At 34.2% G+C, this 16,441-nt stretch overlaps 1 protein-coding gene across 1 annotated transcript in view; it reads left to right on the top strand.

The window, feature by feature from the left end:
* The window catches only part of LOC121319034 (mucin-19-like), a 39,282-nt gene that overhangs the window by 15,029 nt on the left and 7,812 nt on the right, over nt 1–16,441 (top strand). The window contains exons 23-38 of the mRNA XM_041256261.1: nt 44–145; nt 233–415; nt 580–822; nt 1,310–1,466; nt 2,885–3,007; nt 3,935–4,076; nt 4,560–4,591; nt 5,668–5,740; nt 5,824–6,809; nt 7,378–7,425; nt 7,596–7,613; nt 12,142–12,744; nt 12,856–13,091; nt 13,719–13,905; nt 13,994–14,210; nt 15,520–15,698. Of these exons, the coding sequence (XP_041112195.1) occupies nt 44–145; nt 233–415; nt 580–822; nt 1,310–1,466; nt 2,885–3,007; nt 3,935–4,076; nt 4,560–4,591; nt 5,668–5,740; nt 5,824–6,809; nt 7,378–7,425; nt 7,596–7,613; nt 12,142–12,744; nt 12,856–13,091; nt 13,719–13,905; nt 13,994–14,210; nt 15,520–15,698 (3,529 nt within the window). The remainder of the gene's footprint in view (nt 1–43; nt 146–232; nt 416–579; nt 823–1,309; nt 1,467–2,884; nt 3,008–3,934; nt 4,077–4,559; nt 4,592–5,667; nt 5,741–5,823; nt 6,810–7,377; nt 7,426–7,595; nt 7,614–12,141; nt 12,745–12,855; nt 13,092–13,718; nt 13,906–13,993; nt 14,211–15,519; nt 15,699–16,441) is intronic.

Here is a 16,441-nt window from a genome sequence, read left to right as displayed (position 1 = left end):
TGTCTTTGGTTTCCATGTGACCATGTAGTTTGTTCGGTTTTAGGACTACTGTGGTTCGACTGGTACTTTCCGAATAACAGCAGAAAGTGTTCCCTGCTGTGATGAAGCACTTACATGCTCAAGGGCTATTAAGATTAGCTACCAGGTATAGTTGGAATCTCTATTTTTTATCTGAGTTCAGATTATTTTTAATTTTTATACCAGCCGTCTAATATGATTTGCAATTATACAGGATGAAGAAATAGAATTACGAGATATGAAAATTGTAGAAAAGAGATCAAACAAATGTGAGGCTGAGACAAGTTACTCGGTTCATACAGTGGGCCTCTACCTAATTATCACTCTGAAAAATGGCATTACATTGTTGTGGGACAAGCACACAAGAGTAACCATTGTATTGGACCCCAAATGGAAAGTAAGTGTAAATTTACATTTCACTTTTTCTAAATACTGCCAAAGGAGCTTTTCATTCCCCCATCAGAGTTGTTCTTTTCCTTACATTAAAATATCTTATGTTTAAATTATACAGTGTACATTCATAAAACAGTAGATACATGTTTTTGTTTCTGTTATTTGCAGAATACAGGTCTCTGTGGTCTCTGCGGAAATTATGATGGAGACTCTAAAAATGACATGATAACCAGAGGAAAATCAGAAGTTACAAAAGTACTGGAATTTGGCAACAGTTGGAAAGTCAATCCCAGTTGTGCCAATACATTAAGCCAGACATCCCCCTGTGAGAAACAGTGGTACTGTAGTGCATGGGCAGAGAGAAGGTGCAAGATCATTACTGACAAAATCTTTCAAGAATGTCATAAGAAGGTAAATATTTAGTACAATTCTCATTTTCCTCAGGAATTGGAGTATTCTCCAAACCAACATTTGCTCTGAACCCAAGACCTGTTTTGTAAAAGCCTTGTATCTGCAATTTTCCTTTCACATTTTGAGTTTTGGTATTTTATGTAAATAAAGCTTTACATAAAAAAATTAAAATAAATAAATAAACACTCGATAGAGGGGCCTGATGAAATTTTTGTTTGCTAGTCGGTCACTCTTTACATGAAAATAAACAACCTAAAATAAACAACTCAGACATTTAGTTTAGTTTAGCATTTTAATAGTTAAAACTGTTTATACATTTACAAGGGCTTTCTCGTTCAAAAATAAAAAAAAATAAAAAATAAATTAAAATAGCATATAGCAAAGTGTTTATTGTTACATTCTTAATAAAAACAATAATACAAATATAGTTTATTTGTGTTTGCGTGTATAATATTTTAATCTTCATTGTGCATTTTTTAATATTTAGGTGGACCCTCAGCCATATTATGATGTTTGTGTTAAAGAATCATGTGTCTGTGAAATGGAGGGACAATACCTTGGATTTTGCACAGCTGTTGCTGCATATGCGGAGGCTTGCAGTGAGGCTGATGTTTGTATAAAATGGCGGACCCCAGATTTGTGCCGTATGTATTAATACTAATAAGAATAAATACATTCCATTTTATGGTAGAAATTTAGATTAAAGGGCATGAGTAACAATTAATTTTTATTTTTTTACATGGAAAAGGGTTTGTAATAACATGGAAATTACCTTGTGTTTTAATGATGTAATTACAATGCAACACCTTGAATCTGTTAGTTATTACTAACTTACATGTAACTACACTTGGAGCAATGGCCGCCAAAAACCGGACACGATGCGACCAGCAAATTTGTGCAGCGATTCAACACCACAACTGTTACCTGATTCACTTTATTTCCAATTAGTAAAATATATTTCAAAGGCTATTAAAACTTTTTTTTTTTTTTTTTAGATTTTTTATCACATATTTTTACTATGCTTGTCCTGGATTAGTGTTTAAACTTATAATTTACAAATTTACAAATATGAATGTGAATATCATGGAGTATATTGCCAAAGAACTAGATACACTATGGGCTATATAGATGCCTGGTGTGGTACAACATAGGTTTATTTATATTTCTTTGCAGAGGGTAGTGGTAAATGTTTGTACCAATGATGATTCTTGTGTATATGAATATTCCTGTAAAAGGGTTTTAGTACATGTGAGTCTGCCCTAAAAATGCAGTATAATTGTCCTTCTTTAGTGCATGAATACTAACCCTATTTAGAGATAAATCATGTTCCATGAGTGCTACCAAGAATGTATAAATATCGGAAGAGTAAATAACCATTGCAAGTCTTTATTTTTTAAAACATAGCATTCTGTAGAAGACAATAAATCAGTCTCCATAACTGAAAGATTGTATATATTTAGGACAAGACAGGGGTTTATACTAGGGACAGTACAGAAAGATACGGAAGATATCCTTGCTCACATAAGTTAGTTGAAGCATGTATGCAAGGACATCTGTTTGTGTTGCTGACTGTTTTATTGGAATCTGTAATGATACTTAAAAAAAAAAAACCCAGCAAAAAACGTACTGATAACGAAGCAACGTTAAATTCAAAGTCAACAATTAAGATATTTGTGTTATCTTTATTACATTGCTGATTACGACTTCAACTTTGACTCTATTACTAATTAAATACAGTGTGAATAAATAAACATATTAAGAGGTTTTTGCTTTAAAAAATGCTGCGGAAGAAAATACTTCTACAGTACCTGTGTAGTATTTAATAGAAGTACAACATAGTGACTGTGTAGCTCTTTGTAAAAAAATATATTTTGTAACATTTAAACTGATTAATTTACATACACCTTATCAAGTGATAAAGAAAATAGCAAGTAGTCATCTCCTAAATTAAAAAAAAGTGACAAAAAAATGGCACTCGACATTTTGCTGGTAGTGTATCTGCACCTCATTAAGCTACAGAAAGAAAACAATTGTATAACTAAATGTACGGATCTCATTTCAGCTGTATATTGTGACTATTACAATGATCCAGGAAAATGCAGTTGGCATTACAAACCTTGTGGAACGATTGCCACAAAGACCTGTGGTAATAACTTGACTTCTAAGTTCTCTGCAAAGCTTGAAGGTAAATTCATTGTTATGGGTCAACCTTGGTACTGAATTATTTAGTAGCACTATAATTAATTTGATACTGAGACAAATATGTGAACTGTCATGCTCTCCAAAAATAAATGACCTACCTTTCATGGCTCATTAGTGCTATATAGCATGAATATTCTGGTCTTAAATATATACAGCATATTATTTATAATAGTTCATACACAAGATACCTCATCATTAGTTTCATACTGTATGTTATCTTGAAACATGCCATGCATACCAGTACTTCAACAATAAAAAAAAATACAAACCTGTTTGAGATATAAAGCACACGCCTAGAAACTCTCAAAAAATGAAGAAAACCCCCCCGATAAAATTAAGCTTTTTTGAGTTTTAGAGAAATGACCCCCACAATTAATACTAGTTTTTAATTCAATATGCCTGTTTTTTTTTTCAATATCAACATTGCTTTTAGTATAAATTTTGAAAATAATGTAAGTAGCTGGTAGAGCATCATTCACTCATCTTCACTGCACAGTACTACCTACTCATACAGGTACACACAGGTATCTTTGCTCCTTTGGCTAGTTAAAAATGAAACACATTTATCTTTTGCTGATGCTCCCTGATTATTCATTCAGAGAAATGCTCAAACAAAAAAATAAACCTTTAAAAAAAATATATACATTTTTAATATTCAGCCTAGACGTACTGTATAGAAAATGTAACCAGTGTGCTTTCTTGGCATGCGCTGTCAAACAATGGCCTATTAAAAGGAAAACAATTGTCATGTATTTCGTGGCCAAATAACGACCCTGGTTAACTGCTAAATAGACAAGATTGGACACTTAATCATTTTTAAACCATGCTGATATGACGTGGTACAGCCACAGATGCTGCAGTCTTGCTAATTCTGCTTCAATTTTCTCCTTTCATTTTCTGTTTTATGTAGGCTGCTATGCAACGTGCCCAGACACTAAACCTTATCTTGATGAGAACACAATGCAGTGTTCTGCTTTAGAAGACTGTACCTGTCTTTACAATCAAATAATTCAACCAGGGGAAACCATACAAAATGACTGCAACCAAACTTGGTAAATTATTTACATACTATTATGATAATAATAATAATAATAATAATAATAATAATAATAATAATAATAATAATAATAATAATAATAATCTTACTGATAGCTAAATAACCGCTGTGCTGAATTATTTTTAGTAGCAGCACTGCTCTCAGACTTTTATATAAATGATGTGTTTACGGATATAACAATCCACTGGCTCCATCATGTCAAACATGTTTTGTGCACCATCAATACCATCGAGACAATCTATGCAGTGACTGAATGGGGAAAGTTCTCAGCCCCCTGCTGTTGGGAGAGCTATTATGTAGGACTGCTTTTCCTTTCCTCACTTGCAAAGATAGCCCACATGCATTATCTGTTGGAAAATAGCAATAAATACAACTAGAGATACATGTTTGTTTGTTTGTTTTTTTAATCACATTAATACTAGCATTGCACAATCATCTTTCCCAACATATATGCTAAACTTGTCTACATGTTTTTCAGTGCATGCACAAATGGCAGTCTGCAGTGTGAACGTAAGTACTTTTCATTATTCATTGTAATGCACTTTAATATGTCATGAATAAAGGAAGTAATCCTGTTTGATATGTGAGGGCCTCCTCTTCCAGAGGTTTGTGGTTCGTGATTAGTTTGTGATGAAGTAACATAATTCACAACGATTAAACACTTGCACGTTACCGCTGATATTCAAGGTAAAACTATAAGAACATTTTAAGTGTTATTTTAGTTTTCCACTAGAATTCTGGTAAAGCATTTTGAAGTTCTAGATCATATACTACTGGTATCCTCCTTGGGGACAATTTTAAAAGCCTGTTATTCCAAGGTGTAAATTAAAGTCTTTCAGAATGAGAAGCAATTACTTATAATTGAATTGAAAAGTCTGTCAATTAACTTTTGTAGCACTAAGACACTTTCTGTAAAGACTACCATAGGACAGTAGTGCAGGAACAATTTTTTATAGTGGGGGTGCCATTGAACCAAACTGTAACCCCTGTAAATGACGGTAGCCATGCATTCAGTTGCTATTATGTTAAATATGCTAATTAAACAAAGCCAGCCTCAACACTTGTTTATCTATTTAAGTAAAAAAAAAAAATGTTTTAACCACAGTCCTTGCAACAGTGTTTACATGCTTACCGTAAAACATTTAGAGCAAATCTAGCATGAATACAAAATATCTTAGTGTATTTCCACCAAAATCCTGGTCATCAGTTGATTGTATTCAGTTCTGTGTTGCCTAGCGAACCCAGGAGATACAATCTACATTTTTTATAGCACTTTTAATTGATACGTTTTGGTCACATCATCACCTTTGCACCCATCAGTCAGTTTTGCTTGTGGCTAAGTGGAGGAAATAAGAAGACAAAAATATCATGATAGCTGATGCAGTCCTAAAAAAATAAAGGCCACCAATTGGCAGTGCACTGTTATTGAGCAACGCACCATAATGTAAAAATACATAGTGCACTGCATATAAAGTTATTTTACTTTACACTACTCATAGTTCAGTGTATTTTCTAGTGCACAGCAAATGTGTATGTACTTAATTCAAATCTGTTGCTTAAAAGAAATTGTTGCTTTACCTTTACAGGCAAACCCACGACAACTAGTACAGAAACAACAACCACACCCACGACAACTACTACAACAACAACAACCACACCCACGACAACTACTACAACACCAACAACCACACCCACGACAACTACTACAACAACAACAACCACACCCACGACAACTACTACAGAAACAACAACCACACCCACGACAACTACTACAGAAACACCAACAACCACACCCACAACAACTACTACAGAAACACCAACAACCACACCCACGACAACTGCTACAGAAACAACAACCATACCCACGACAACTATTACAGAAACAACCACACCCACGACAACTACTACAGAAACAACAACCACACCTACAACCACACCCACGACAACTACTACAGAAACAACAACCACACCCACGACAACTATTACAGAAACAGAAACAACAACCACACCCACGACAACTACTACAGAAACAACAACCACACCCACGACAACTACTACAGAAACAACAACAACACCCACGACAACTACTACAGAAACAACAACCACACCCACGACAACTACTACAACAACAACAACCACACCCACGACAACTACTACAGAAACAACAACCACACCCACGACAACTACTACAGAAACAACAACCACACCCACGACAACTACTACAGAAACAACAACACAACCACACCCACGACAACTACTACAACAACAACAACCACACCCACGACAACTACTACAGAAACAACAACCACACCCACGACAACTACTACAGAAACAACAACCACACCCACGACAACTACTACAGAAACAACAACCACACCCACGACAACTACTACAGAAACAACAACCACACCCACGACAACTACTACAGAAACAACAACCACACCCACGACAACTACTACAGAAACAACAACCACACCCACGACAACTACTACAGAAACAACAACCACACCCACGACAACTACTACAGAAACAACAACCACACCCACGACAACTACTACAGAAACAACAACCACACCCACGACAACTACTACAGAAACAACAACCACACCCACGACAACTACTACAGAAACAACAACCACACCCACGACAACTACTACAGAAACAACCACACCCATGACAACTACTACAGAAACAACAACCACACCCATGATAACTACTACAGAAACAGGTATTTAAAACTTGTAATGTTTTTTATGTTAATTGTGAATATTATTGGAAAATTGGTTTGTAATACTGATTCAGCAGTGCTACTTTTGTGAATAGCTCTCACAACCTTAAAATCCTCCCTTTATTAATATTGTATTTCTAGAGCTGATTTGGATGGGATCAAATTAAATCCATAATTATGCTGGAAATGAACAACCCAACCAGTGACACCTGGCATGTGTGCAAATTTCTTTTGTGAGAGTTTATTTTGTGAATTTTAAGTAGTCACCTAATTTGATTAATTACGGAATACTAATATGTAATTGGTTGACTAATCCCAAGGTGTCCTTCAGCTCTTACAAAAGCTCTTAAAAACAAAGAAAACCCAACTCTATTGATTGTTTAGGGCCATAGTATGTACCCAAAGAAGCAAAAGTCAAGCCCTAATAAGTTATAGTTTCTAATGATACAATCTTGAATGCTAGATTTTTCAATTAACTGTTTTATTTATAATTCTATCATTACAGCTTGTATTGTTATGCTGATGTGATTCATTACTGGTATTAATACAATGTCCATCCTTTGTACAGAAACAACTACAAAACCAACTACAAGTCCAACTGTGAGCATACATACAGGTAATTATTAAAATAAAAATGTTGAATAAATCCCATACAGTGGAAATTTAAAAAAAGAGTACAAATAATTATTCTTTTCTAGTTTAACCGACAAAAAAGTGTGTAAGAATGGAGGTAGTAATCAATTATTTGTATCTTTATAATTTTTTTTTTTTATTCTGAAACAACAGAATCTGCAGTCCCTGCAGGTAATGTAAATATGTTTTCATGCATGTCTGCTTTACAAATAATAAAAACAAACTAACATTTTTAAGAGTATACTTGGAGCTTATCTCTATTTTTTTGAGAAGAGAATAAAATCATTTTAGTGTCATAAATTAGACACTGTTAAGTATAAATGACCTTTTCTGTAACTTAACTGTATCACAGTTTTTTTTTTTGCTTAAAACATTTGCAAAAATGATTATTTCTAGGAATTTACAATAGGTAATTTTAACCTTGTGCATATTATTCTTAAATATACATTAACTATTTTTATGTTTTTTTTATGTATGTTTTGTTTTTTTTGCACTGATGCCAGAACCACAAAATGGTGAAACATATTTGGATTTTCATAAATTCATAAACACATAAACAGAAGGAAAAAGAGAAGAAATATAATGGGCTTAATTAGAAAAAATACTCATTTGTATCCCTGGTACATCGGGTACTTGGACCTAGAGTGAAAATTGAACTTAGAAAAATTATAAAACGCTATATTATTTTTTATTATTATTACTATTTCTCTGCTGAAATTTTCAATACACACACACACACACACACACACACACACACACACACACACACACACACACACACACACACACACACACACACACACACACACACACACACACACACACACACACACACACACACACACGTACGTTATTTTCAGATTCAGAAATATCGCGGTCCTAGCGTTGGCTCCCCATTTTTACAGTCTAACTGCGCATGCCTTAGCTGCAATATACATAGGCACTGTCACTTAGAATTACTGTTCCTTTTATTTTTGTACTCCACATCACAAACTAAAATATACAGAACAATTACAAACAAATTATTAGTATCATACTGTTGTCATATATACACGTATTCCACAATAACACAATGCTAATTAAATATCTACTTGCTGAAGCGTTTTTTTTTAAGCAATGCACTAGCAAAAGTCACAGGGCAGTGACGACAGCTCCCTACAACACGCCTCCTATGTTGGGAATGGATTCTTTCAATCAGCGGTTTGGGGATTTGAGAAAGGAGAGGAAGATTAATTCAGTTAATTGGAGAATTAATTTGATGAGAAGCAATTACCCTTCACAGTACGAATTAAAACGGTGTGCTGTTTTTATACGGAAAATGAGATTAGAAACCGTTTAAACTTTTAACAACAACATTAAGATTTCTAACCTTTTTTCTTTCTTTCTCAGTGTCCTGCGGTGCTCTTGTCCCGCTTGTGAACAGCAAAGCAAACTGTTTTTTTTTTTTTTTTCTCAACAAATACATCAAACATTAAAAAAATCTAAACACAGTTTAGTTTTTAATTTACCTAAGACAGGGAAAACATTTATACAGCTGTGTTTCGTCTGCTATTAGTAAAGAACAGTAACTGTTTTAAAATAGGTAAATATAATAAACTGATTCTATAACTAACAGTATTATTAAACAAATTAATGTATTACTAAAAGGAATTACATTTGTAATTTAAATATTACATTTATTTTGTACAGTTCTTTATTTTTAAGTATTCATTTCAAGTTGAACTGCAGGTCTGTGAAAGTGAACTTTTGAAACATAGCGGGTAGGTTCAGGGCTGAGATTTTTGGGGGGTACAGCAAAGCATTGAGGCTTCGGGTTTTGAATGTGCTGCTATCAATAATGGCAGGACTTAAGACATTGCAAAGATTTGAAGATCATTCTCATTTGTTGGATAGATTGAGCACAGTCATATTTTTTTTTTTTTTCTTTATAGAAGACTCGTTTTTGTTTACAATGCAGCCAGTACATTTTTATGTTGCGGTTCTGACAGCTGACCGTTATATTACTAGATGTGCCTTTTGGCAGACTGGTACTTTACTCCACTTTATTGGTGATGGTTGTGTGGACATTCTGAGGGCATTTCCTGGCAGTTAATGCCCTCTACAGCAACCAATCGGAAGACAGCATTCGGGTTCTACTCATCTTGGCAGGTTTATAATTAAGCGCTAGAGCCCGTCGATGCGGGCTGTAACGTGTGGTAGATGACCGCGACTGGAGTTATGCGTCCCGAACCGTGTGATGGATGACCTTAACGAATGTCAAGTTCATCTATAACACGGTAGAGCCCGCATCGAGAGAGCTCTATCGCTATTGGAACAACGATTTATTTATTTTCTCTATAAAAAAAAACAAAACAAAAAACAACTTAAAAACCTATATTTACCTTGAACTTCTGAATTTTTCCGGGTAACCTTCCGCTGATGAAAATAGTCCCTAACATAATTAGAATAGAAAAACGACATACACATAGAGAAAACAAATGTTTTTATTATTATGACATTGCCAGATAAACTAACTGTAGGATTGTTGAATAGTCTGTGTTGTACAGAATCGGACTTGTTGTTGGAGGCGGGGCGTCATTCATGCATGGAGTGGATTGGCTGTTGCGGAAAGAACTGAAACAGGGTTGGCAGTTTGACTGGCTGGTTTTGAGGCTGGGCGTTGTTTGGATCCAGTTTATGACAGAATTGTGGACCAATCGTGTCTTTCCTGTTGGTTTGCTGTCCAGTAGCTGTGAACTGAGCCTTCATTACGGTGTCCTGTCACAGACATGATTTCCATTGTCTGTACACCCGCGTCAGAAAGTTTATTTAGCTCTTTATGTTATAAGATTAGTTGTAGACTAAAATGTTAAGGGGAAAAGCCGGTATTATGATTGGTTTAAAATGTAATTCACAGTTAAGCTCTTCGACATTCCAGCGGGCATCTGTGCAAAATAGAAGCCCGCTAGATCTGGAAGCTGATTGGTTGTTCACACTCAATCGTTTTCTAGTAGAGTATATCACACAACCTGTTGTGCCTTATTGCTTACATAAATGCCTTACCATTAAAGCCTCACTTATTTTAATCAGGGTTATTAGGAGAAATGGAGCAAGATTTTCAAAAGGTCATAAATGGAAACTCCAGTATTATCAAGAAATCGGTATATAGCATTGATTTTGGCATTTTCAAGTGGTTGTTATAATTTCGTTATTAACTAATCATCCTAAAGTGATTTACGAGATTATGTTGATTTACGAAATAATGTTAATATCTTAACGAGCAGTGCTTTTTACGACTATTTATTTTTATTTATTTATTTTTTTTGCGTGGGAATTTAAAAGCAAATCCGTGTTAGTTGTCATAATTTATCAGGAGTTAATTAGCACTTGGAAAAGGAGGGTTTTAATTAACGAAAGACTATATATAACTCACCTTAAAACAGAAATTTAACAAACCGCTTCTGAGACGCCGACGATACAGAGGCGAAAAGATAAGGCTATGGCATTAATACATATCTACAGTTTTGGCTAAAACTTAAGGCGATGTGACTGGAGACATGCATAGTTTTTCTTTCTATTAAACTTCACACACACACGGTATTGCATTGGTTTGTATATAATGTCTGTGCCGATAATATGTTGAAAACAAGACCTGGCAGTCCCACATTGTTAACTATTAGACAAAATCTTTACACACTATTTAAACTGCCGCTATAATCATGATTAATTTATTATTGACAGCGTTATAATAATACCAGATTATGTTTTTTTTTATTTTTTTATTTACAAATAAATACACTTCAAGTGTATTTATTTATAGCCTGCAATCATACATACTATACATACAATAGTAGATGTAAACAGAAAATAAATTCCAAACAATATAGATAGATAGCATATCCCCACCCCATCCAAAAAGAATGTTTTTTTTTTTTGTTGTTTTTTTTTTTAATCTGTGTCATCTGATTTTTATCCTCTGAGCTAGGTGGTGTGTGATTTAGGCTACAATAAAATGCCCTATATTTACTTCATTTTCAATTGCTTTGGCATAGGATTTATGTATTTAATCTAGGAGCAGAGTTGTGATTTGTGCTCTTAAATGTGCATTAAATGAAGCCTAGTAAATACTGTTTCTGATTAACATATAGTAACCTTTATTATTGATGCTACCGTTTTTAACTTAGCTGTCAGCTTTCATAGACAGTAAATTACAAGAACCAGAATGTAGAATGAAAATCTGAATGTAAACAAGAAACAATGTTTCAAAATTAATAGCTCAAATGACAGTGATTTTATTTACATCTGTATGTTTTGTTTCACAGAAGAATGAAAGCTATATGACTAATTCAGCCATTCAGTGAACAGCTATTTATTTTATCTATTTTTTTAAATAGTTTAATATGCGGGGCAATCAATTGTTCCACTACCCTCTTTGCTCCCATGCATATCATTATTTCAGCACACCTGTGGTAAGGTTTCATTTTCTCATAATTTAACACCTAGTTCTGGATTGTTTGAAATAAGAAGCAAGGTATAAAACAGAGTGTTCTTAAATTTCAGAAAGGTATAATTATTGTGATAGTTTTTTTTTTTTTTTTTAAATAATTGAAGTCCTGCCATATCATTAAAGATTAGTGGATATATTGGCAGCCGTTTTCTTTTTCAGTGTCTCACAGTACAGTAAACCCTCCCTTTGTGTGTGTGTGTTTGTTTTTTACAGCACCTAATTGTTCTGGAACATGGACTAACTGGATTAACAGAATGACACCAACTCTTACAAATTCTGGGGATAATGAGACCGTAGACACATCCATATGCAGTAATGGAATTGAAAACATTGACTGCCGTTCTGTAAAAACTGATAATATTACGCAAAAAGTGATATGTGACAAAGAGAAAGGGTTAATTTGTATGAATGACGACCAAGCCTCGATGCTAAATGGATTCAGATTGTGCGAGGATTATAAGATTCGAATTTGTTGTGCTTCTACCATAAAAACTACCGCCAAAAGCACAACCACTCACGAAACCACAACAACTACCCCTGAAACTACAACTACCCCCAAAACCTCAACCACTCACGAAACCACAACAACTACCCCTGAAACTACAACAGCCACCAGTAAATCATGTTTTTGTGATAGCCCCTATGGAACTGTGCAGTGTGGTGGAGAGTGGAACGAAGGTTGTCTGCTCAAGACATGCATGTATAAGCAAATTAAAGAAAGCCGTGTCTGCCCTATACAATCTAAACCTACGTGTCAAAATGGTGTAGCACCTAGACTGGTCGAGGATGGCTGTTGTTCAAAATGGGACTGTGACTGTAAGTATGAACTTTAATCTAAATTTAATAGCCTTCAGTTTTGATTAGTGTAATTTCTGTATAATTAACACTTTAAAGGACACTTACTTTACTTTATTATTTATCTTTAAGGTCAATGTGAAGTATTTGGAGATCCTCATTATAAAACCTTTAGTGGGACAACATACACCTTCTTGGAGAATTGCACCTATACCCTTGTTGAAGAAAAATATCCAATATATAATTTTTCAGTTGCAGTTGACAATTATAACTGTATTCCGGGTTACAAAGCATCTTGTGCCAGAGGCCTTATATTAAAATATAAAAGCAGTATTGTGACACTCAGCATAGTGAATTATAAAATTGTGGTAAGTGAATCCATTTTATTACTAATGTGGTGGTTTTGTTATGTGGACGGGTGCAACCTGAGCTGGATTTGAATCCAGGACTCGATTAATACACAGCACAGAGGCTAGTGATTTCCCCTCAAAATTATATTAAGAACATGCAAAATCAGCTTCTAATGTCCATTTAATGTTGTGCTTTAATGTTCTTTTCCCCATGCCACTAGAAAGCATATCATTTAATTGAAAATTTGCATTTAAAGCTGATTCCTCTTTGGGCATAGCGCAAGGCATTAACTCAAAGATCAGTAGTGATCATTAAAACCCAAACTGCAGAAAATGTAAAGTAATCTGACCTACTTTTGGTTTTCTTTTTCTTTGTCTTTCTTACTACTCGTCTGACTGAAAAAGGTATGTACAATTAGAAATATGTATCTTTATAATTAGCTAGCATATATATTATATATATATATATATATTATATATAATATATATAATTATATAATTTATATATATATATATATATATATATATATATATATATATATATATATATATATATATATATATATATATCATTTTGTCCTGTTCTTCAAAATCAAGAAAAAAAGTTTTAAGCATTTACATTATTCTTTTTTTTAATTTTTTTAGTCCAAGTTCAACGATAAGGAAGTGAGTTTTCCCTACGAAAATAATGGAATTCAGCTGGAGTCAACTGGGATTTCAGTAAATGTCTTTATTCCTGCAATTCAAACTAGGGTATCCCTAGCGCGTTACAATGAAATCAGTATCAGAGTTCCAATGAGTATTTTTGAGAGCAATACACAAGGACAGTGTGGTATGTAAAAATGATATTAACAATTAACACTTCATTAACTGATTTTATCCCATGAAATATACATCACGTTTATCCCTCCTGTATTAAGGTGTGTGTGGTGGAGCATCATGTATCCGTAAGAATGGGATAAGTGAAATAAATTCCTGCTGTGACAAGACTGCCTATGACTGGATATATGACGATGCCAGTAAACCATACTGCAAGTCAGCCCCCAGAAACGTGTCCTGTAGCACACCCACTCCACCCCCATGCTCTTCAAAACCAACGACAATTAATACAACTTTTTGTTGGCTACTAAGCAGTAGGTATGTAAATTCAGTTTCATCGAACACAGCTTCTAATTTGCTTCCTTTAGTTGGTATTTGAAGTTTCTTTTGAAGTGTTACAGTTTGTGTGCTTCCTTTGACCTTTACTCCAGAAGTAGAATTAAAACCAATGCAACATACAAGCAAAACAAATAAATAAAAAATAGATGTGTACAAAGTCAGCAACAATCTAAAACAGTTTCAGGAATAGCAAACATATTTCAATAATAAAACAAATGCACACACACACACACACACACACACACACACACACACACACACACAGGGGTCCTTCTAATCTAACACAGTGAGTTATTTCATTGTCTGAACATTCTATTAATTTTGACAGTGTATGCAGGATTCCCCATAATACCTTGTACACATCAAGGTTCCCGTGTAAATAAGGTGTCACACCAACAAAATGCTTGTGACCTAAGGAATAACAAACAGTTTAATGAGTTCTGTGAAATAGCTAATCTAAACTAAACTAGGGAGATGATCAGGATATATTGTTATGCTATAAATTGGGCGTTTTTGACTGACACACTTGGTGAGGATCTTGTATTTTCAATTATGCCATAGCCACTTCAGCCTGCAAAAAGGTCCATGGGGTGAAGTTTAAGGCATTATATACATACATTTTTCATATTTAATGCTTCTGAGTAAATATATCTCAAATCCTAATCCAAGAGCATGCATTCTTTTAGGTTTAAACATTTATTTTCCACACATTATATCTGTTATATAAATAGAATATTCCATGAGCATCATAGAGTGCTTTGCCTGCTTCACTCATGAAGATGCTCAAAAGAAAACAGCGCTACATTCTTAAGGTGTATCTGGATCCCCAAGGATGCAAACCAATGAGAGGAATATTACATTATAAAATATTATATAGAGTGCGTTTCGATACAAGCTGATATTGCCACCCCACAAGAGATAAGGGCTGACAACGAGTGACCTTGAGTGGGCTGGAAGCAGCTTGTATCTTACAGTAACCTATTAAATATTTTTTATAATGTATAGTTAAATAAGAATAATTAAAACAGTGCAGCTACAGGTTTAATGTTGAACAGTGGTGCAGTGTTCTAGAAACTTCTACCTATATCAATGGAAGACTTTTTAGCAAGCAAATTATTTGTCTTTACTACCTACAGTGCACTGGGAGAATTAGGTTGGCATTCCTCTTTCTTACGGACACACTGTACAATTGTATACAATTGGCGTTTTACCAGGGAAATTTAACAAATGTTCCATATCCCTTGACAAATTGAAAATGAACTGTTTCTTAATATCTTCCTTATTTCAGTATTTTTGACGAATGTCGAAAAAAAGTAAATCTTTTAGACTATGAAGCTGCCTGCCAATATGATCACTGTTTGTTAAACAATACAAAACTGGACTGTTCAAGTATAGCACGAGCTGCAGGGCATTGTATGGAAAATAAGATCTGTGTGGAATGGAATAAATATACAAACGGATTATGTGGTAAGTTTTGTTTTAAAATTACGTGTAAAGGGACATTGTTTAGAAAAAGAGAGATTCTGCATCATCTTGAGTATTACACTCTTACCTCACCACTTAACTCCACCTGGTGCAGTTTTCTTTTTTAGTTTTTAGTATATTATATATTATTATCTATGTAATTCCTGCTCTTTTAGTCTTTCTAATGAATTACTTCTGAATTCTTTTCTGGAGAAAGTTCTAACATTGCTTTATGTATTATAAGCCCTACAATAATAAAAAAAAAAAGTTTCAAACAATTTTCTAAATGGGTGTGTAAATGGGTAACAAATCGGGGGGGTGGGGGTGGGGGGGCAGTACTTTTGTGGGTAATATTGCTTATTGAAATCATTTGCCTAATGTTGGGGACAATTACCAAGCAGAGTAATAAACAAGGATCTCAAAAATACCCCAGCCCTAGTTGGTCATCATACCCAGAAATGGATAATGTTTTCGAGAATCACTGCTCTTGTGAGATTTTGCTCTTTAAATTATTGGCATATATTTGAAGAGGCAACGATAAGCAGTCTTAAGTTATACAAAAAAAAAATAAAAGAGGCAACAAACATCCCACCTCCAGCACCAGAAACCAGCTCAATAATTCTGAACTACGGTATATTTTAAAAGTTAAGCCACTACTTAAATTCCTATTATTTACAGCAACTGGTGAATGTGCAAAGTCATAGACCGTAGAGAAAGACCTTCATAGCTATTCCAGAATGTTCTAT

This window comes from Polyodon spathula, chromosome 7 (genome assembly GCF_017654505.1).
Source record: "Polyodon spathula isolate WHYD16114869_AA chromosome 7, ASM1765450v1, whole genome shotgun sequence".
Lineage (NCBI taxonomy): Eukaryota > Metazoa > Chordata > Actinopteri > Acipenseriformes > Polyodontidae > Polyodon > Polyodon spathula.
The sequence above is the reverse complement of the archived record's forward strand: the minus strand, read 5'-3'. Positions and strand labels throughout refer to the sequence as shown.